This window comes from Struthio camelus, chromosome 14 (assembly GCF_040807025.1).
Source record: "Struthio camelus isolate bStrCam1 chromosome 14, bStrCam1.hap1, whole genome shotgun sequence".
Classification (NCBI taxonomy): domain Eukaryota; kingdom Metazoa; phylum Chordata; class Aves; order Struthioniformes; family Struthionidae; genus Struthio; species Struthio camelus.
This window is the reverse complement of record NC_090955.1, coordinates 10,339,566-10,361,549: the sequence shown is the minus strand read 5'-3', so window position 1 is coordinate 10,361,549 and position 21,984 is coordinate 10,339,566. Positions and strand designations below refer to the sequence as shown.

At 43.2% G+C, this 21,984-nt stretch overlaps 1 protein-coding gene across 10 annotated transcripts in view; it reads right to left on the bottom strand.

Annotated features, from left to right (window-relative positions):
- Positions 1-21,326, bottom strand: part of PXK (PX domain containing serine/threonine kinase like) — a 38,450-nt gene extending 17,124 nt beyond the window's left edge. For 8 of the 10 annotated variants that reach the window (XR_011134566.1, XR_011134567.1, XM_068907584.1 and 5 more), the window contains exons 1-9: positions 21,099-21,326; positions 9,903-9,953; positions 9,177-9,224; positions 4,881-5,067; positions 2,882-2,959; positions 2,674-2,747; positions 1,670-1,744; positions 291-395; positions 14-115 (exon numbers count right to left, since the gene is read on the bottom strand). Coding sequence is in view for 8 of the 10 variants with exons in the window: in XM_068907584.1 (XP_068763685.1) it covers positions 14-115; positions 291-395; positions 1,670-1,744; positions 2,674-2,747; positions 2,882-2,959; positions 4,881-5,067; positions 9,177-9,224; positions 9,903-9,953; positions 21,099-21,200 (822 nt within the window). In the remaining 2 variants the exon portion in view is untranslated. Of the gene's footprint in view, positions 1-13; positions 116-290; positions 396-1,669; positions 1,745-2,673; positions 2,748-2,881; positions 2,960-4,880; positions 5,068-9,176; positions 9,225-9,902; positions 9,954-18,468; positions 19,327-20,936; positions 20,963-21,098 lie in introns of those variants that run through there. The other 2 variants (XM_068907586.1, XM_068907591.1) reach the window with 2 other exon arrangements.
- Between the last annotated feature and the right edge of the window lie 658 nt (positions 21,327-21,984).

The following is a 21,984-nucleotide window of genomic DNA, read 5'->3' as shown; positions in this document are numbered from 1 at the left end:
TAAAAAAAAATACCTCTAATATTTGTCTTCCGTATGTTTTTATTTGCTGAAGTTCAAGACCTTGAATTTTTTTAGGATTGCAATACTTCTTCAAGAATGGGTCTTTCGGTTTTGCCTTTAGAAGAAACAGACATATATCAAGTACCATGAGCACGAAATGCAGTTAGGACTAAGAAAAGCCAGCAATTGTCTCAGTTTACTTAGTAATAGATAATAAACAGTTAAACAGTAAGACATACTTTGAACATTTCAGCAAATATCCCACCATTTGAGTTAAAAAAAAAAATTACCTTATAAATAAGGTCCTTTAGTGTCCCTTTTTCACTGAATGGCCTAATAAACAGTGCTGAAGATTCATTGGCAGTAGCAAAAGTGACTTTGTAAATATAGGGATGCTACCAAAAAAAAAAAAAAAAAAAGATACTGTAGGTTACGTTTCAGATGACAGATACTGTATATTCATTTTTTTCTTTTGAGTCAAGCAAAAAAGATCTGTCTGAAATACATGTTTAAAGTAATCAATCAGATTCCGTCACTGACATTTGCTCATGTTATTTGGTCTTTATGCAAACTAAGTGCAAAGAAAGCTACACAAGAACATTGCTCAGTTTCCACATAAATCAAGAAAAATTCAGTATCTTTTTTTTTTTAACCAAGAACTAAAGAGACTAGCATCAAGTATAAACAAAGAATCCTGCCCTATTAACACTTATACATTTGCAATAAAGGTACTCAGGTAAGTGAGGCTATGCTAATGAATTATTTCATGGTCTTGTACAACTAAAGCACATAAAGAAACTCAGCACTAATAGTTTTCATAACAGTTTTGATATTGTCTTTAGAAACTTTTATAATAGCTTCTTGTAACTTTCTGAAACCAAGCAAGACAGCAGATTTGGAAATAAGTTACACACACCACAAACACAAAAGGCTGAAAACAAGGCTTTTCAACCCAAGAATTGGACCCAAAGGGATGTATCAAAATTAAGACACAAGCAAGGGATCTTTTCCTCACTAGCAATTTCAAAAAGTATCTTTTGAGTTTCAGAGGTGACATAGAAGTTTATCAGATTGAAATACACCCTTTTCAGCTTCTCTCTCACATGCTTAACAGTTTTAAGGAGAAACTCCCTTTGGAGTGAAATGCCACTTCTCTTTCAGACAGAGGCCTACTGGATTTAGATTGTGGCACTGCACAGGAGCTAAAAGTACAGCCTCTGCTGTACCTCTAATAAGACACTGCTGTCATAAGGACAAAGAAGAGAAAAAACAGCACTGCACATTGCACTGCCGTATCCACTGCTGAGTGAGACGATCTACAGTATACTGGTTAGTAATCACATCTCGACAGCGCTATCCTAACAGCCTACAAGTCTTGAGGAGCTGAACTAAAAGCTTGTGATCTCCCAGTACTGTAGAAAGTCACCAGAAGACAAAATACAATTAACCACAACCCTGAAACTCCTGTAATGATCCTGTAATAACTGTGCTGAGAACACGTTACCTCATTGTGTGGGAAATTTAATTAAAAGGTTTCCGGATCTCTAAATGAGAGCACCTTTAAAATCACAAACTATTTCTACTAGACTGCATGTGCTTTTGTAAGATTAGCCCTTGCAAGCATTTCTTTTGTGCTGGCACAATGTGAAAGTCTTCAAGTAATACTCACAGAACAGGAAGAAAGAAGTTTCACAGCGTACTGCAAGTCTTTGTCAGACAAGTATTTATCAGGGCCAAGATCAGCCTAGAAATAATAGAAAAAGAAAGGCCTCACAATGGAAAAAGTTGCACTCCGTACAGAAAACGTGCATCTATATTCTTCCCTCACATATTAAGACAGCTGCTTGGAAATCCATTTTGAAGAGCAAGTAAGGGAACTACTCACGAAGAAGTAAACTTTAACAGGCTGAATAAGGCTGTGGTTTCACTATACAAAGCATTTGACAGAAAGCAAGTATTATTGCCTCCTCCCTCCCCAGCATCTGACATGCTGCATTACCACTGAATTAACTCTGCCAACCCCAAGACCAGGAAATTGCGTGCGTTATGAACTGATATGGCTTAACCCCCCACCTTCTTCCTCTCCGCTAAAAAACCTCCGTCTTACCCCAGGTTTGAGCAATCTCAGCTCCCCAGTGAAGTCTCACAAACAGCTACGCTTTTGTAACTAAGAGCACAGCATATTTCAGCACAGAAGCATAAGCGTTTAGTAACGACAAAGTATTTGGCGGCAATACATGTCTACCTCAGAGGAGTAATTCATGCCTATTAGTTTGTCAGAACAACTACGGATCCTAGTAAAATACAAAACCAGAAACAAACAACCCCAAAACAACAATAAAAAAATAGTACTTTAAAAAGGATCACCCTGCTCTTTCGAGTGAACAGATTTATATTATGGTCTGCAGCTACATCATTAAACCTAAGGAAACAGTAAACTGACGTGCTGGAGTAGGAACAAACGGCCAAGGACAGAAACTTTCAAATCGGATTTGCCACCACAGAAAAGAAACACAAGAAGTTCCCACACCACACATCCACCTAAGGGCTTTCAAAACCCTTTCAAGTCCTGAGCTCTTAAATCAGCATCTCTGTCATGCACGCATGATAGCCAACGTAAATGATACAAGCCAAGTTCATTAAGAAAGACTTGAGGATAAGATGAAAGCATACCCAGCTTAACATTAGCCGTTCCTTTGGTTGATTCCTAATCTTCATTAAGAAGTATTTCTTACGTATTCGCCAACCTACAATGAAAGAGTCATTAAAACACTACTGAATCACATGGCTTATGAGCAGGACAAGATAGTATCATTATTCTAGGACAACCAGGATATTTGGAAAAGTCAGGTAAGTTTTCAGGAATACATGCTCTTCTTACCTATATCTTTTAACGGTTCTACTACCTCCCACTTTGGCTCTGATCGGAAGAACATTGAAACATGCTGTAAGGCAATTTCTAGGGAGAAGGAAAAAAAAAAAGAAAAAGAAAAAAGAGAGAGAGACTACTTAATTAGATTATATACACATTAGGTAATGTTTCATGCCAGGAGGAAGCCTTCAGGAATTCAGACTTTGTTTTATTAACTAAGTCAGCAAAATCATTTTAAAAGAAAACCAGGTGAAAATACAGTTAAAAGGTATTTGCATTTTTAACCTGAGAACTCAGATCCACTGAGAAAACAGAAACCACTGTCTTAGGAAAACTTATCTTACCAAGTTTGCATTACGTCTATACTACGGCTTAATTGCCAAGTCCAAATCCAATGTTTACAGCTAAGATTGCTCACCCTTGGTATATACTATAGCATGTCATTAAATATTTTACCGATACCTGTAAAAGTTATCATTTTTACATCTCTTTAATGTGCATCTACATTGCCGTTATTACACATGAACTAATCAGTTCTTTGTTTCACTACCTGCCACTTTGCCCTGTTTTGCACAGGCAAAGGTATTTTGCTGTCATGAACCAGCATGCACTTCTGGAAAAAAAAAAAAAAAACTACTGGGAATATAACCGGTGTATTCATTAAGTGACTATGCCAACAAAGAATTTTCTCTAACATCACTTATCCTGGCATAGAAACACTGCAAAAAGGTAATGGAAATAAAAGGAAAGATGCACTTTTTCTCTTCCGTACTCTCTCTTCTCTATCTAAAAATATGCTAGAAAAAAAAAAGAGAGAGAACAGTGCAATAGACACCAGCTCATTGCTGCAATATTAAATAAGGACAAACTGATAAAACACTCCAAAGAACATAGGCAACATCTTGATCGTTATTAACTTCCTCGAAACTTGCTGAAAAAACAACAATCCCAAAGAAAGCATTCAGAATCAACACGGAAGTCGCAGTATCTCCTAGAGGTTTTCAACTGCTTGTTCAGCATTAACCAGACAAACTGCCTCCTTCGAGAATTACTAATAATTTACATCTCCTCCACAGATTACCATAAACATCCAGGAAACGTTCTTCGCGCTTTGAAGTGCGAGACACAAGGATGTTATACAAAAGGAAAGCAGAAAGACAAGTGAAAAGGAACTAGTAAGTTCCTGCTTCACTAGGTTGTGCTTTTATGAAAATAAGCTTTGCATTTGGGAAGTCAGTCTGCCTATGAACTAAATCTGCAGTGCAGTGTTTCATCACTAGCAGTAAGTTCTTCAGCCTATCAGACAAATATTTAACAATTTCCAATGACTGAAGTTGAAATCAGATAAATTCAAAGAAGAAACATTTAATAATGAAGAGAACCGATCACTAGAACATCATTCTAAGACAGTGATTCCCCATCACTGAGGATTTTTTTTTCTTTATTCACAAATATATTTTAAAAAAACACACACACTAGCTCAAACAGTTCTATGAAGTTTCACAGCCTATAGTGATACAGGGAGCTAGACACAATGATCACAATCGTTCCTGCTGATTTGAAAAACTTCTGAATCGCAACAAATGCAAGATTCAGTGTTCAGGATGACCAGCTGTATTAATAGACGGCAGAGCTGACAACCTCAACCTTCTTACACTCCAGTAAACAAATAACTTCCAAACATCACCCTTCCCATTCGTCACAAATAAGAGTGAAAGAGTAGACCTCTCTCTCTCATTAGCACCCTTCTCCCACGTTCATCTTAAGTAAGTCCTGACCCTCATCACTGCTCTGCAGAATAATGCAAACATTTAGTTTTGATAATCACAGCGAGATCCATGCACACACCTGGAGGAACATTATCAGAGATAAACACACACACAATATGGTCGTTTTGAAGTAAATTTTTTTCCTCTGTACCTTAGTGTAACTCCTTGTCAGCATTAATAGAAGATGCGCACACATGCTAAAGTGAAATTGTGATGCAGTTTTAAAATCTCTCACTTACCAGTGTAGTTTACAGAATAGCTGTTTGGATCCAAGAACTTTTTTACCAGTTCACAGTTAGACAGTATGTGATGGGTAGTAATTACATCAAGATAGGTCTGGAGTCCTTTCTGTCTTTCAGCTATGAATTCACGCTCCATATTTCCAATCAATTTTTTTGGAGGAAGAGGTAGACTTAGAGTTGAGATCTTAAAAAGAGAGGAAAAATGATTATTTTGCAGCCTTGTTCTCAAAATACCTCAGGGAAGTAAACCAGCAAGCTAAGCTAGAAAATACTCTTTGTATTTTCTATGCATTTTAATCTGTGTATTTTCTGTGTGTTAAAAACGAATAATTCCTTTTTTCTTTTTTAAAACTTTCTATATACAAGCTTTATGTTTTTTCTAGGTACTATTATCAAGGTGAGGAACCAGACAACTCACGTTCCAGTGTGAAGAGACTTGTAAATACAACTACACTGCGACCGCAAGGAGATACATTGGTGCTAGTGAGTCATGCATTTAAGACACACAAACTACACAGAACCTGCAGCTGCTAAATAGCTATAAATTTCAGCCATTTTTTTTTTAAATTCTTGATATACCTTTGCCATAGCACAAAAATACACTTCACACCTTACCATTTTCTCATGAGGAAAATTATGCTTACTTAATGTATGTGCAAATTAACAAGTTTCCTTTGCCTCTGCTGCCATTATGGGTAATTCCAAAACCCTTTCTGTCAGCTCTTTAACTTACACTTTCAGATATGGTGCAACTTTTCCATTTTCATTTCTAAATTTGTTGCTGTGCAGTTTTTACACAGCTATACACATTTCACCCCAGAAATAACTGCAACCTATTGGTGGAGGTACAGCAGTTGTTTTTCCTTAAGCGGTGCAAAACTTCAGTTAACATCAGTGAAATATTTAGACACGGGAAAATGGAAAATTCTGCAGAAATCCAGAGCTTTATATAAGTCAGATGAAAGAAATTTGTTTTCTAAACATGATCTAGGTTGCACCTAGTATTTATATTCATTTACGTCATGTGAATTGCCAGAATAAATTATTCATGTTGTCGACACATTGCTGTCCAGCAGATCAAAGCACCTGCCTTGCGTGTGCTGAATCTTCACTGGAGATTATCCTCAAGAAGTGTGCGTTGCAGAAACAAATTGCCTATGTGCAATAACCTCATTTCTAAGGCACAGAGTTCACCAGGGAGAAGACAGGGACTTTCAGTGTTTGAACAACCCTCATTTTAGCTAGTGGAAAAGGTAAGGCATTAGCTTAACAAACTGGAGCAGGGGTGGCAAGCCCTCTCCTCTTTCCTTCGTCCTCCTCACAAACGCAGGAATTGTTCCCTCCCCAGCACGGGTACTTCTCTGGGGTCTGGCTGCAAATCAGGGGCTCAGAAAGAGCGATGGCTACGTGCGAATTACAGAGACATCCAACCCATCCGATCCATTAAGCATTCTTTTCAAGGAAAGAGAACATCCAGGAATAAACCCAAAAGCAACAATGAACCGCTTACAGCACTTACATTTAGTTTTAACACCAGAGGCATGCAAAACTCTTTGTCTGGCACACCGCTCCTACTTCAATTCAAAAACACGTTCGTAAATAAAAACTAAGTGCACCTCTGACATTCAAGTCACTCACCGGAAAAGCACACCAAAGCGTAATCCCTTTAAGTTCTTGACCTGAGAGCTAGCAGCCATCCAAGAGAAAAGGACTCTAGTTTCGATGTTTCCAAACCACTATAAAAGTTTGCTTTGTTTATGGGGAGGGGAAAAAAAAAAACCCAAATATAGGCATTTTTCAGTAGAAACTAACACATTCACCCCAGGTTTTTGTAACTATCTGCCAAAACAAATGGCACAGCGAGAACAGTTTCTACCAGGGAAGAGCACCTCGCCGTGGTCCTGACCTTGCAAAGACTTTGCCTGCTCTCAAACGCAAGCAGTGCTTCCCAGCAGCCCTCGCTCAGCGCTGAGGCCAGCACAGCCTTCGCCACAGGAGAACCTGCGGACTGACTTATCTTCAAACTGCAGCCTCCTCTGCTCAAAAGCTGCAACAAAACGCTTCAGAAAAGTCAGACACCTTGCTGCAAATACCGTACTAGTCATTCACGTAACAAAAGAGAAGAACAGTCAGCGGCCTCCCCCACGGCTGTCGGACGAGCGCGGAGAACGCAAGGCAGGACAGCTGGCAAGGAGCTTTTCCGTTCGCTGCCCAGCAGCGGGGTCAGGGAGTTGGGCTTGAAACTTTCTGCTGCATACCAGGGTTGCAGGCACCCACCTCTCATCCTATGCAAGGTGCTGGTAAGACTACATCCTCTAGCCTAGATAGACTTGAAATCCTCAGTCCTTACTATTATTGTATAGGCAGCAGCAGATTAACAGGAGCAACAGTTGCATTCCAACTCAGCTCCAGCTACGTGTCCAAGCACAACAACCTGAACCCAAGCAGAAGTCAAGTATGCCACAGGAAAGGGAAAACACTTGGGTCTGTAAGCCCAAAAGAAGCTCCTGCAGTCTTTCAGGAACATTTTAGTTGTGAAGGTAGGGGTTTGCTTTTTGGCATTTTCTTATTGCTTCTTATTACTTTTTTTCTTTCTTTCTTTCTTTACCCAATTGATTTTAATACACGCAAGATGAGATCTGAATATTTTGATGAAATGTTGTTGCTTAGCATTCTGGAAGGAAAGAACTGAGAAGTGCTGCATGTCTCATATCTGCAAAAAACTTTCTCTTGACCTCAAGTTCCTTCTTGTCCCATTCTACAAGTTGCTGTCAAATCTGCTGTGAAAAACTGTCCCAAGTCCTTCACTTATCCTGTGCATCTCTGTCTCAGATGCAAAGGCCTTTTCTTTTTCTACTGCATCATGGGTAAGCTATTTAACTTCACATTCCAGACCTTCCACCTAGGCTTACCCTTTCAGTACCTGTCATTTCTAAAATTAAGTTAAAAGGATCCATTACCCTTTTTCACTAAAGCCACCTCATTTGAAAGTTAAATGAGAAGGCAATGACGGGTTTTCATGCCTTAACACATTCTATTCCCCATGGTTAAGTCAGCTGCAAAATACGAACTCTACCATCTTTTGAAAAACCTTTTCAAAGTTATTTCTCTGTGATCTCTATCAAAACTTGACTACAGTTAAAGACTACCCGATGACTACTATCTACTACGTCAACTAGCACCATTTCATTTCCGTGTGTTCCCATGGGTACTTATCTAATCTTAAATCTTGGATTTCTTTGGAGCAGGGGACATCTTTGTACTGCCTTTATGCAGCACCTAACACAGGAGGTTTCTAGGTCATGATTACAGTTCCTGTGTTCTACTGCGCATTTAATAAAGTAATTCCCCAAAACTCAACCATGTTCCTTCTATTGAACTATGACTAATTTCCCCTGTGTACCTTGCAGTCTGCTCTAACTGATTCTTATCCTATTCAGAGTGCACAGCTTAAATCCTTGCACGTTTTTGCCCTCTAAAGTTCACCAAGCAGAAAGCTGATTGATTAAAAGGGGAAAAAAAGAAAAAAACAAGAGGGGGGGATGAAAAAACAGAGAGAGAAGTAGAAGCAGTATTAAGCTCCTGAATTCACACTACGTTTAATAGAGAAAAAGGTCTTAAAAGTCACAAAAATCTATCCTCAAATCTCAGAAGCGTTTGCTCTTTAGCTTGCTTGCCTAGTACGACGGAAACCTTGAGTAACAAGTTTCACTCCTGTCTGTGCTAGTCACTGCATACACACCTCCCACAACTCACTCGCATACTCTGCTCTTTCCCCATACAAAATAAAAAGAAATAACTGTCCAAAAAAGAAAAAGAAAACACACAGTAAGTCCAGCGTTTAACTAAGGAACACTTTTCAATGATACAGAAATCCATCACATGATAAGCAGCGTCTGGAAGTCCTTTTAAAAGCAATATAAATAATGAGAGACACAGCACTTCAGTGCCGAATTTATAAGGTGGGTATGTGCCTTGGCTTTCTTTGACTCAAAGAAGGAACAAATAACAACACATAAAACCAGAACAAGTCACAGTACTGAAGAGAAAGATTCAGTATCTGTCAGTCTCCTCTATTTATATATAAATTGGTGCTATTGAGCTAAAAATTTCCCAGAGAAAACCTAAGAGTGGAAAAAAAAAATTCAACTTATATTTGAGATCATACTTTCCCTTTACAGTTATATGAATTTGTAAGTTATCTTCATTGTAATATATAAAAATATCACAAACCATTTTAAATGTATCCCTCTAGTAGACATTTTATATTTATGTATCAAGATTAAAAGTTACCTGCAAACTATTATTAAGCAAGTCAAAGTCACTGTATCGCCTCACAATCTGCAAAATATAAAGACAAGAATGAGGAAACATACTAGTTATCTCATCAGCATTTTACACTTCAGAAATCCCAGCAGAGAGAAGTAATTCCCATTTATAAACTTCTTTTAACCATCTCTGCAAATTCAAAACTACTGGTGGATTTATGCCACACTGCCAGAGAGCAAAGAGTTGCTTTTAATGACATCTCAACCAGAAATAAAATATATTTCTAAATATTATCTTCAAAGAGCTTTTCCAAAACTATTTGCGAGCAGAGGTCTGTGCAAACAGTGCGTTTTCCCATGTTAGAAGCAACATAATTTCACGAGCATCTTCACTACTACTTCTAGGTTTCACCGGTCACCCATCAGCAAGGCAGTGATTCTAGCACTAGGGAAGGCAAGCAGGCATTTGAGAGTTAAAAGAGATGGCCATAACAATACACAGTAGTAACACATTACACACATGATTTTCCTGTTCTCCTGGAATATTCACAGCGGCAGAAGATGACTGGCAGCAATGCTGTTTTTCTCACATTTCTTGACCAAAAACATTCAAGCACTTCAAGTTCTCAATGCTCATTCTAAACCAACAACTCCCTCTCTAGCTCAAAATTTAAAAACCTAGGAAGAGACAACATTTGAACTTTCCTTAAAAAGGCATCCTAGTTACATGAATCAGAGTTTAAAAAATTACCTGCCAACTGTTTTCTGCTGAAATTCCTCTCTGAACACGGATTATGTATTCCTAGTAAAAGGAAAAAGTTATTAGAAATGAGAATGAATGAGTTGAGGCGAGTTGTTCGGTACGTCTCTAAATACAACCACTATCCAATTAGGAAACATTCGGAAACAGAAAATTCAGATGCAGACTTTAAGCTTCTGAGTAAACTTCAGAGTTGGGTTAGGTCCGACCCACCGCTAGCAGCTCTCATCTCTACTTAATAGAGTGAGAGATGAAAAGACCTCTTGGTTCTAGGCGCTTTCAGATCTGAGAAGCACTCGCACAGTTTCATTTTCTAAGGGAAAAGGTAACAAGAACATACCCTCTCCCCATCAACTCTATTGAGAGGAGCTGGACTGGGGTTGGCGGGGGGGGGCAGGCAGGGGGGACCATACACACACTCTCCCCCCCACCTCTAAAATCTAACAAATAGCCTCCAGGAACTAGAGCCTCCTTCATTCCAGGAAAAAAATGCCACAATGTAAATACCCACAACTGCCCAACCTTTAATTATTCTTATATGAAAAAAGGTCATAACAACAGCTTTGGGGTGTGCTTGAATAACTAGAACATAACATACCAGTTTCTCCCGACGATAATTCTTCATTTCTAATACACAGCTAATGTTAATTACTTACAGATTAAATGGGCAGGTACATATAAATCTCAGTGAACCACTTTCAGATTTTAATAATTGTTAATTCTCCCACCACAATTAAACTAATAAAGTACAGTTCTTTTCAGTCTTTTCATCTCAAGCTCCACTGTGCCTTCTGTAGGCTAATACCTGGTCAACACAGCAATATCGTTATTTACCTAATTCTCTCAAGAATAGATAAAGGTATATTGTGCACGCGCTCAGAGATACTTTGAGCAAAACCCAATTTTGTTCTTCTCTGCTCTGTGTGAGTTTTAAAATAGCTCTAAAAAAAACACTTGATACTTCAAGGAGCATATACAAGGCAAGTCCTTTTTCTGGAAAGCCTATAATCCCCGTTCTAGATAACACATAATTAGCAAGGAAATAAAATTAATCTGGGTTATAAGTATAGTAATAGATACTTCCTTTACCATTAGCCTACCTTGAAAGGTCTATGAATACGACATTTTAAGTCTTATTACAAAGATGAACCTACGGTCACATCATTTGCGTTGAACGACATGAAAACGAAGCACCAAAAAGGCAAGGTGCCGAGCGAGAAAACGCAACGCTGAGCCGAGCCAAAGAGCACCCACAGTCAGAAGAGACGCGATAACCCGCGCAGATAGCTCTACTTTTACACAACAGGCTTTCCTTCAGATTTGTACGAGTTTGAAACCGTAGGAGAGCTGACAAGACGGCCCTGCATCCCCACAGCCTTTTAAGCAAATTCGTCTTCTCTGCTGCACTTCGCCCGGGATGGCGGGACCCACCGCCAGCACCCAGAGCGGCTCTGAATACTCCCGGCTCCCTCACCGAAGGCGCTCAGGTGCTCTGCACCTGCACACGGGAGGCTATAACATTCACACCGAGAACTAGAAAATCCGAAACAAATCAAAGTTCACGGCTCACAATATTTCTAACCTCTAACACGTAAAAAGCTCTTGGCATTTGTGTCAAGGGACGCGAGAGCACCACCCAGTCATTGCCTGCAGTGCAGCAAGCATCACATGCTAAATCGTTTGTGATTCAGCCCGTATGATTTCATTCATGCGGGTAGAGACGTTCAAACGTATTTGATGTAAAGGGCTGATTAATTTTTCAGTTTGGAACACCACCTAATTTTGCTGAACTCCTTACATTAATAGGAGTCTTACACAAACAGAAGGGACATATTATAGCATTTGTGCACAATCTTTTTTCAGATATTAAAATTAATGCTGCATTTCAAACTATCACAAATAAACAATAACGAAACAATAACGAAGAAACAAGGGCATATCCAGCACCCTGAATTTACACAACCAATTTGTCTGTTCGGTAGCAATAACTATTTGCACAAATCTAGCATGCACCTGCATACCAACTAGGTACTTCAATTAACTGAATGTTTGAACTGTGAAGCGTTATGAATTCAGCTTCACAGTTAAAACGCCACTACAGGCATTTATTAATAACTTCTTTCGGGTATTACGAAGCCCCTTCTGTTTTTGGAAGCTGCCTTTGGAATCACGCAGAACTAATTTTCCCCTTTAAAATGAAATTAAAGGAAAAAAGCTTGTATCCTGAAGAATGTGTATGTATGACAGGATCCCAACAAGTACGAAATGGAGCGCATCAGAGAAGCCCATCCAAGAATTAAATTTCCATTTAACATTTACCAGCACAAAAAGCAGTACAAGTCAAAAATTACAACTACTCCAGACAACAGCCAAAGGCAACACTTATCAGATGACATGACCTTGTGTGTTCAGCCTCAACTAATCTAGAATTTATTTACTGAAGTTTTCTTCCAAAGCACAACGCTGATCAGGCAAAAAAGCTATTCTATTTTCTTAAGAAAAGATATTTTAAGCGAATTTATCAACAGCTATCAAATTTCTGTAGCAATTTTGAACTATGTAGCCTCAAGAACAAATTCAAGACTAGTAAGCGAGCAAAACAAAGTAATTTAAAATATTTAACATTCTAACAGCTTAAAAGGAAGTGACAGAAATCTAAAACGTCATAAACCAAAACACTCAACTATTATAGTAGAATTAAAAGGTCTCTTCACAGAAAGTCAGCCCGGCATGTTCTTGCTGTATTCTCTTTTCTTACCTACTTGAAATTGTAATTATCTCCTTGCAAACCGAGAAGCCCAAATCCTCATAAATGATAACAAGCATCAACAAAATTTATTCTAGTCAAACCACTACAATGATGTTTGGAAACCTGGTGACAGAAATGGATTTAACAGACACAAGGAAACCTAGAATCACAGCTAACACTTGGCTTTTCCTGTTTTGTAATCGTTCCCCTGCGTTTGGGGGAAGCAGGAAGAGACTACTCTACTCAGAGGACCCCCCCCCCAAAAAAAAAAAAAACCACAGCAGCAACTGCTTATTCAGCAAGTCTCCGAGGAACATTGGCTGTTTCCCTGAAAAAAAAAAAAAAAAAAACCCACGTCAGTGATGATTCACCGTGTTCAGTCATTCAGCTTTACTAGTATTTTGAAAGAAGCAGCGTCATTGCCCAATGCCCTGCAGCGCTTGCTCCCCAGCCGGCGACGGACCGTCTCTAGGAGCGCTCTCGGCCGGGCGCTCACAAAGCTGTACAGCTTCCTCAGGGGACTGGCAGGGCATCTACGACACTGCAACTACTCTGAGCAACGGGACGGTCCTCGCTCCGCTGGAGAGCCCAGCGACAAACAACTCTCCAGTTTCCATCTCAGAGTCCAGAACTCATTTTCCCAGTAAGATTATGGTAAAAAAAAACAAACAGGTATGGACCACAACTATTTTTTCCATGCAGACTCAAGCGTTTTCCCATTCGGTTCAGCTAGAAGCAGTAATCGAGCCTCCTCCAGATGCAGCAAGAGTCACAGCCTGAAACAAGAGGGCATCCTCAAACAACTGTCTGCACAGAAGAGGGAAATCCCCACTAGGCTCCTTCCACCAGCGCTGAACGTAACAGAAAAACTGGCCACCTTAGCACTACTTTGTCAATACCATTAATGAAAAAGCCCAAAAGGTCTTTGTTTTTCTTCCAAGAGTTGATAACGAGATCAGAAGTCAAAGAATAGCTATGGGAGGAAAGCCATGACATGAAAGACCATCCCATTCCTAATATCTACCGTGGCTACACATAATCCGCAGAGCGCAACGCACTGTGATTTAGTGAGACACCAGCACTTCTTGCAGCAACGAGTTTGGGATTACAGTTAGCTCCACTGATGCATGATTCCCATAGGGCCAAAGAGCTTTCACCTCTGCAACAAAAAAGCCCAAACACACTAACATCTGCCACGAGCCAAATTCTGCTTTGTTTAGAAGAAAATTTGAATTCCAACCATTTTCTTCCAAGGCAGCCTGATTCGACAGTGCGACAGAGGCCGTGCCCATATGAAAAAAATGAAAGCGTAAGGAAAACAGATCAGCACACTCAATATATTATTTCTGTTTAGTTATATCATATAAAAGATGAAGCATGACAGAGAAAGCTGCCGAAAGGGCTAGCGCTTAGGGTTCGTTTCTGCTGGAAGTTCCAGGGACTGACGACCAGGCTTGGCGAGGTCTGCTTTAGCTGCGCGCAACCCTTGATTTAGTTGTGCAGAAATTCCCGGGGTGTCTTTCTCTCCTACATGAATCACTCAAAACCTTTTCTACAGCTGAGTTCACCAAACAACTTCAGAGAAGACCTAGCAGCTGCTAGATGGTAAAGAAAGGTCTCAGGCTATAGAAAATGAGAGACAATCTCATGCTACTGATTTGTCTTCCCACAGGCCGAGAACTCACTGCTGGCTTCTACTTGGGAGCCACCAACAAGACGGGCCCTAAAAATATTCCGCTGAGAAAACCTCTGGGCTGTCCCTTCACACCCCTACAGAGGTGAGGTTTGTATGTCTGCTGTTTTTACCATCAGTTTGGCCAAGTCAGCTCCTTTCACAACCTTAATATTTCAGCAGCAGCTCAATATATGCATTTAAGCATATATATGCTGCCAAGCAAAGCAGTTTCACCTACAGGATCATTTCCTGATACCTCTGGTGGAAAACGGAAAGCAGTGTTGGGAGGAAACAGGGAGTAAGGAAAGCTGCATGACCCCAGCTTCACAGTGTCATTTCCTAAAATCTTGTTCCTGCCACGACAAAGTAACGGATAGAGTTTCTGAAAAAAATATATATTCCACATCAACACAGATCAGTGATAAACATGTTGCCTTTCTCCAGTCCTCCGCCAACAGCCATTCCATGATTACTGCTTGGGATTAACGTTATCCTAAAATTACCCAGATCATTCAATTTGTTCATTTTCTTATAGAGCCAGCATTTAGGTGGCTTTTTCCCAATTCACCAAGATCAGTCCCCAGCGTTCCAGCACCAACAGCTCTGAGCTTCCCAGATGGTTCTGTTAATATTCCTAGGTACAAGTTGCATGGCAAAGCACATCAACATGTTTAATAAGGATGATAAACAGCAATTGTTAAAAATTATTACTATTGATACATATTATTAGTGTTACACATACTCCATTAAGGATTATTGTTATTAAAACAGAAAGCAAAACGGACATGAAAGGGTTTTGCAGAGACAAAACAGGAAAGAACAAATGGCGAGTTTAGAGAGTCATTTAATGAAGTGTAGGGAGCCTCTGGCCAAAATTGGGTAACGCTTTCTGTTTCCCCAATAAAATAATCTCTAAATTTCTAGCTCAGGGTAGTCATTCCACTTCACAGATTTCTGCTCTACATCTGTTTAATCCAAGGAGGCTTGAAAAGCCAACCTTTATAAAGATCCAGGTCACCTTCAGGTCACATCAACTAAAAGTTTGAAAGGGTTTTATTTTATGAGCATTATAAAGACAAAAGTGTAATTAAGCATGAATTCAATCCCTGCTTAAGTAGGCTGGATCGGAACAATTTCTAATAAGAAGCTCTTTTAAATGCTTATTTAGGAAATCTCCCATGCGAAAAGGAGCAACAAAATCAGGAAAGCTGCTCATACTCACAGACCTCTCTTTACTGGAGGGCATAGTACTTATTTACTCTTGCACAACTTGCCATTAAGCCTATCTGAGGAACAAGCAGCAACAGCAGTGTTTACCTGCATTTTTAAACAATGCACATGTTTGTCTGGGAGACATAATACAGTTCCACATACACTGTATCATTATTGTAATAACGAGTAAGCCGTTCAACAAGTAACAGCTATGAAGTAGGACAACTGCAGAAAAAAAATAGGAAGCACATTTACATATAATGAAATGCACTGAGCAAGAAAATCTCTGTAGGGCGAGACAAGAGAAACAGCAGCTTTTCAATCTCCTGCATCACCACGGCCTTCATTGGAAAAGGGAAATACTCAGTATTTTTTCAGGAATTATTCAGCAGTCAGTAAAAATGTCCTAATTACACTGCAACATCTCTAAGGCAAGGGATTACCTAACGTATGGTATGGCAACTAGCATTTTTGCAAAAGCGTTGGTACACATACCTACTAAGAGTGCTGAACCATGCCCATGAAAAACGCCCAGCACGCTACTGGGAGTTATGCAGTTACTCTCACTTCTAGGTAGCACTAATGACTAAAGCATATAGAAAAAGCAATAAAGTTGACAGCAGTTTGCTTGTGTAGTTTCAACTCTATTAAGTGAGGTACCATAGGAATGCCTCTGCAGTATAAATTTATTTGGCTTTCAAAATGAATAATAATTCGTAAGCACCGCACTATGGAAATATTCGTATCGAAGTACACTTTCAAACAAAACTCAGAATGCTTTTACAACACATTTAACCAGAAAAGAACTTTTGTAAAAAAGATTGAAAAGCATCATTTTCATCTCCAATTATTCCTGGAAATAAATATGCAAAAAGAAAACCTCAGCTGACAATTTCTGTGTTGCAACTCAAAAGTACGGAGATCACGTACTAACTCAAGTAAGAACTTCTGAGTCCTTTTGACTCGAGAAAAAAAGAAAAAGAGCTTTTTAAATACCAGCGTTTTGTTTTTTTTCCCAATACTAGTATTTAAATATTAGTTTTGTCCCTTCTTGAGTTTCTGGGGAATTCGGGCATATATGTAGTAGTTTTAAGTTTTGCTTTCGGTTTTCTTTTTTATTTGCTTCTTTATCTACAGGAAATAGAAACTCACCCTCTGCCAAGCGCAGTCCTTGGTTCAATGTTAGTAAGTTTACGTTTACCCAGCCTGTTGTATCAAATCTAAGTTAACAGCAGCTGCTTAGAACAATAGGCAAGCAAACTATCCATCTGACACAAGCTTTGGTCTTCTCCTTGGTATTTCACCCTATCTACAGAGCTTTTCCTCAAATTCTTCACCTTTTCCTCAGCTGGTCATTCAGAAGGCTGGCTATTTTCAGCACCTGTAGAAGGCTTAAGTTATTACTACCTTAATCATCATATTAAAGTTGCATCTAATCTAGGCCTAAATCATCTTGATATGAGTGTTTTTTCCCTCTAGATCGTTGCTTATAAAAATTATAAGTGCAAGTGTAAAGCAGTTCTTGTAACATTAAGGAATATTATAAAAGCTTAATGCACCTCGTTGACAAATGAACAGAAAAAGCTGGTTGCCCTTGTATTTCAGCTTTAGAATAAGACTCGAATGTGAAGACCTAGCTCTCCAAATATTGGTTTGAGGTAAAGAACTGTATAGACCTACACCTTTTGAAGAAATTACTTTGGAGTGAGATGAGGGACAGACAGAGGAAACATTCAGTTAATGACGACCTGCTTCCGTACGTCTGTAATATAATAAAATACAGGGCTAATGCCCCACAAGAATATTTCAACATATACTTTTATTTGTTAGGAAAGAGACTCATTTATACACCTCTTTAAATACAAGGATCTATTTGAGTAGATTATTTAAACCAGGAAAGCTCAAGTCAGGGACAGCATCGCCCACCAATAAAGGAATTATTCAGATGCCACGGACATAAGATCAAGTGTCCAAGATGACAAAATAGTCCTCTTACATCAAATAAGAAACCAAATCTCTTGTTACGGCTTCCTGTATTTTGTTATCCCACACTGCCTCTACATAAACCATCTGTGCTACACACACTTCAAACCATCTTTCAACTATCAACAGGGCTTCTGCAGTAAAACAAACAATTACTAATAGATGTATCTTAGAGACAGATTTTAAATCAAAAGGCATAGTGCTTCAGCACTCTGTTATTAACAAAAGATCAGAGTGAAACAGTACACAGTTTCTTCCTCAACATCCATTAATAACAGGATGCAGAGATGAGTGATTTCGGAGGCAAGGGGGGCAACATTTGCTACCAAACTCACACATGGAAGATGACACACACACCGCCTGGATTGAAAAATTGCTTCCAAGTGCTCATTCGAAAATTTTTTTTTTTTTTAAACCAGAACCTTGCAAACTGAGAGAAAGAACACAAAAAAGCTGCTGTCATGTGCACTAGCGAAGAAGTGGAATAAGCAACGATGAAAACAAGTTAACAATGCAGCTATAATCCAGCCTGCTAACTCAGGAACATTAGAAGTCATATGAGCTCTCGTACAACTTGGCACGCACACACATACACACCTCTCAGCTACTGAAACAGGTAAAAAGTATTAGGCCTGCCAGGAATAAACCTCATTAGCTTTATTTATCATAGGAATTGCAACAACTGAGAGCCACGACCTGCTAGATTTGCACGATCTTCTAAAAGAGCCTTCAAACATAACTTCTGTTCAAAGAAAGACTGCGACATCAGTTAACGCGAGTTCTTTGTACCAAAAAAAAAAAAACCCAAAACAAGACACACACACACACTTTTGAAGTGCAGATTACTTACAGGAAGACTGCTTTAGAAAAGAGCATAGAGATTAGTGGTATACCATGGTGAATCCACGACTATTGCCAGTCAGGTTAACAGTACTCACCAGATGCAAAGAACCAGTAGAAGAAATCCACAACGCAGAAACCAAAGCAGCACAAGGAACACCCCTTCTCCATTTAAAACATGCTGCCTCCTGGTATACCTACTGCTGAAGTACCTCTGGCCTCCTTTTTCAGCCCAGCATCCCCGTTCACAGCTAAGCAATGCCAAAAACGAGAAGTGACAGCCAGTTCTCTCTTTGGATCCCTATCACAGCATTGCTTGGTCATACCATAAGCAAAGCTAATCCTTAACGTGGAGAATAACGGCAGGCAGGAGATTACGAAGCTTGCGCTATTACGGCATGCCCAGAGACAGTACAACTCTTCAGGAGCTGCTGTGCGTGTACCAGACATCGCAGGAGGATTAACCTGTGGCATAAAAGCCGAGACGGGGCTCACGCGGCTGGTTGTCCTCGCTCCCCATGGCGGAGGGAGCGCGACTGCACCCTCAGCTACGGCTCTGCAGCTTCACCGTCTTCGCCCGCGTTGCGCAGCGGGACCCGGAGGCAAACGCGACCCTTCGTTATCAGCTACCGAACCGAGGCAGCTAGAACCCATCTCGGTCCAAAACGCAGCGACAGCGCCCAAGGAAAGAGAGATTATAACAACTTATTCAGTCCAGGGAGAGAGGGGACGGGAGCCTTGAGCCGACACCGAGCTCGCGCGCCGCCGGGGCGGACGGCAGCGTGTGGGCAACGGGCAGCGACGCTCCCTGCAGCGGGGGCACACCGCGGAGAGCAAACCCGTTCGACAGGGAGGAAAAGAAGGCGCTAAAGCAGCTCCAGGGTCGCTGCAGGACGCCCGGCAGCAGCGGCGCGTCCCCGCCGCCGGCCGCGCTCCCCGAGGCCTCGGCCCACCCCGGCCTCCCCCAGCTCCGCTCCCGGCGCCGGCCCCCCGGGGGAGCGTCCGGCCTCGCCTCGCCCCGGCCGGGCCCCGCTTACCCCACCGCCCCCCTCTGATCCCCCCGGGCGTTCACACTCACCCCAGGCGCTCAGTTACCCCCAAACCTTTACCCCACAAGCTCCCAGGTACCCTCGCAACACACTCCCAGCTACCCAGGCTCCCTCCCAGTTACTCCCCTGCCCCCTCCCAGTTACCCCCCGGCCCCCTCCCAATTAGTTACCTAGGCTCCCTCCCAGTTACCCCCCGGCCCCCTCCCAATTAGTTACCTAGGCTCCCTCCCAGTTACCCCTCTGTCCCCTCCCAGTTAGTTACCCAGGCTCACTCCCAGTTACCCCCCTGCTCCCTCCCAGTTAGTTACCTATGCTCGCTCCCAGTCACCCCCCCACCCCCTCCCAGTCACCCCCCTACCCCCTCCCAGTCACCCCCCTACCCCCTCCCAGTTAGTTACCTAGGCTCGCTCCCAGTTACCCCCCAGCCCCCTCCCAGTTAGTTACCCAGGCTCGCTCCCAGTTACCCCCCTGCTCCCTCCCAGTTAGTTACCCAGGCTCCCTCCCAGTTACCCCCCGGCTCCCTCCCAGTTAGTTACCTAGGCTCGCTCCCAGTTACCCCCCCACCCCCTCCCAGTCACCCCCCTACCCCCTCCCAGTTAGTTACCTAGGCTCGCTCCCAGTTACCCCCCGGCTCCCTCCCAGTTAGTTACCTACGCTCGCTCCCAGTTACCCCCCCACCCCCTCCCAGTTACCCCCCCACCCCCTCCCAGTCACCCCCCTACCCCCTCCCAGTTAGTTACCCAGGCTCCCTCCCAGTTACCCCCCGGCTCCCTCCCAGTTAGTTACCTAGGCTCGCTCCCAGTTACCCCCCCACCCCCTCCCAGTTAGTTACCTATGCTCGCTCCCAGTCACCCCCCCACCCCCTCCCAGTCACCCCCCTACCCCCTCCCAGTCACCCCCCTACCCCCTCCCAGTTAGTTACCTAGGCTCGCTCCCAGTTACCCCCCAGCCCCCTCCCAGTTAGTTACCCAGGCTCGCTCCCAGTTACCCCCCTGCTCCCTCCCAGTTAGTTACCCAGGCTCCCTCCCAGTTACCCCCCGGCTCCCTCCCAGTTAGTTACCTAGGCTCGCTCCCAGTTACCCCCCCACCCCCTCCCAGTCACCCCCCTACCCCCTCCCAGTTAGTTACCTAGGCTCGCTCCCAGTTACCCCCCGGCTCCCTCCCAGTTAGTTACCTACGCTCGCTCCCAGTTACCCCCCCACCCCCTCCCAGTTACCCCCCCACCCCCTCCCAGTCACCCCCCTACCCCCTCCCAGTTAGTTACCCAGGCTCCCTCCCAGTTACCCCCCGGCTCCCTCCCAGTTAGTTACCTAGGCTCGCTCCCAGTTACCCCCCCAACCCCCTCCCAGTTACCCCCCCACCCCCTCCCAGTTAGTTATCTAGGCTCGCTCCCAGTTACCCCCCCACCCCCTCCCACTTAGTTACCCAGGTTCCCTCCCAGTTACCCCTCTACCCCCTCCCAGTTAGTTACCCAGGCTCCCTCCCAGTTACCCCCCCGCCCCCTCCCAGTTAGCTACCCAGGCTCGCTCCCAGTTACCCCTCTGTCCCCTCCCAGTTACCCCCGGCCCCCTCCCAGTTAGCCCGGCCCCCGGCCCCGCTCGCTGCCCGCTCCCCCCGCCCGGCCCCGCTCCCCGCTCCCCCGCCCGCCGCGGCCGGGCCTGCCGACCGGCGCCGCTCACCGTGTGCGAGTGCAGGCTCTGGCTCGCCTCGATCTGCGCTGTCAGCGGCACCGTGTCGTCCAGCAGCACCTTGCCGGCCGGCGGCTTCTCCATGAAGGCCATGCCGGGGAGGGCAGCGGCAGCCCGGCGCCGCCAACCTGCTTCCCGGGGCAGCTCCCGCCGCCGCCGCTGTCAACACGGCCGCGCCGCCGCCGCGCCGCCGGGCCTTAGCGCCGCCCGCCCCGCGCCGCCGCCGCCGCCGCCCGCCAGGGGGCGCCGCAGTGCCCGCGCGCGGCCCCGCCCCGCCCCGCCGCCACAGACGCCTCGCGAAGGGCCGGTCCCCCGCGGGGCCGCGCGCTCCCAGGGCGCTATCGGTATCTGCCACCGCCGCGGGGCCGGGGGGCGCGTTTTGTGACTGGTTCTGCCTCCGCCCGGGCCGGGGAGGAGCCCCGCGGCTGAGGGCGAGACGCTAACAAAGAAACTGGAAAGTCTGACGCGCCAGCCGCTCCTTATCAGTGTGGTTGTTTTGGGGTTTTTTTGGGGTTTTTTGGGTTTTTTTTTTTGCAAAATCAAACCGTCATCGAGAATCCAAGAGGGATTCAAAGCCTTCTATTCAGTTTATAGATTTTGCAGTTTAGATTCTGGAAGGAAAAGGTTTTCAGTTGTTGTTGACAAGCTGAGTTCCACAACCTCCTTTTCACTGCAGCGGTGCACAACGCGGTGCAGCAGTGCACTTCAGCGGTGCTTGGCAATCTCGCCTGGGAACCTATTGCCTGTTGAATACTGTCTGCGTATCCTTCTGTATGTTTACACTGCAGGAGTTAATTATTTAAAAGAGTTAATCCCACTTAAGTTGCTGTAAGTATGTAAGACTGCAGAGCTAGCATTTAACACTCACTTAGAGTAG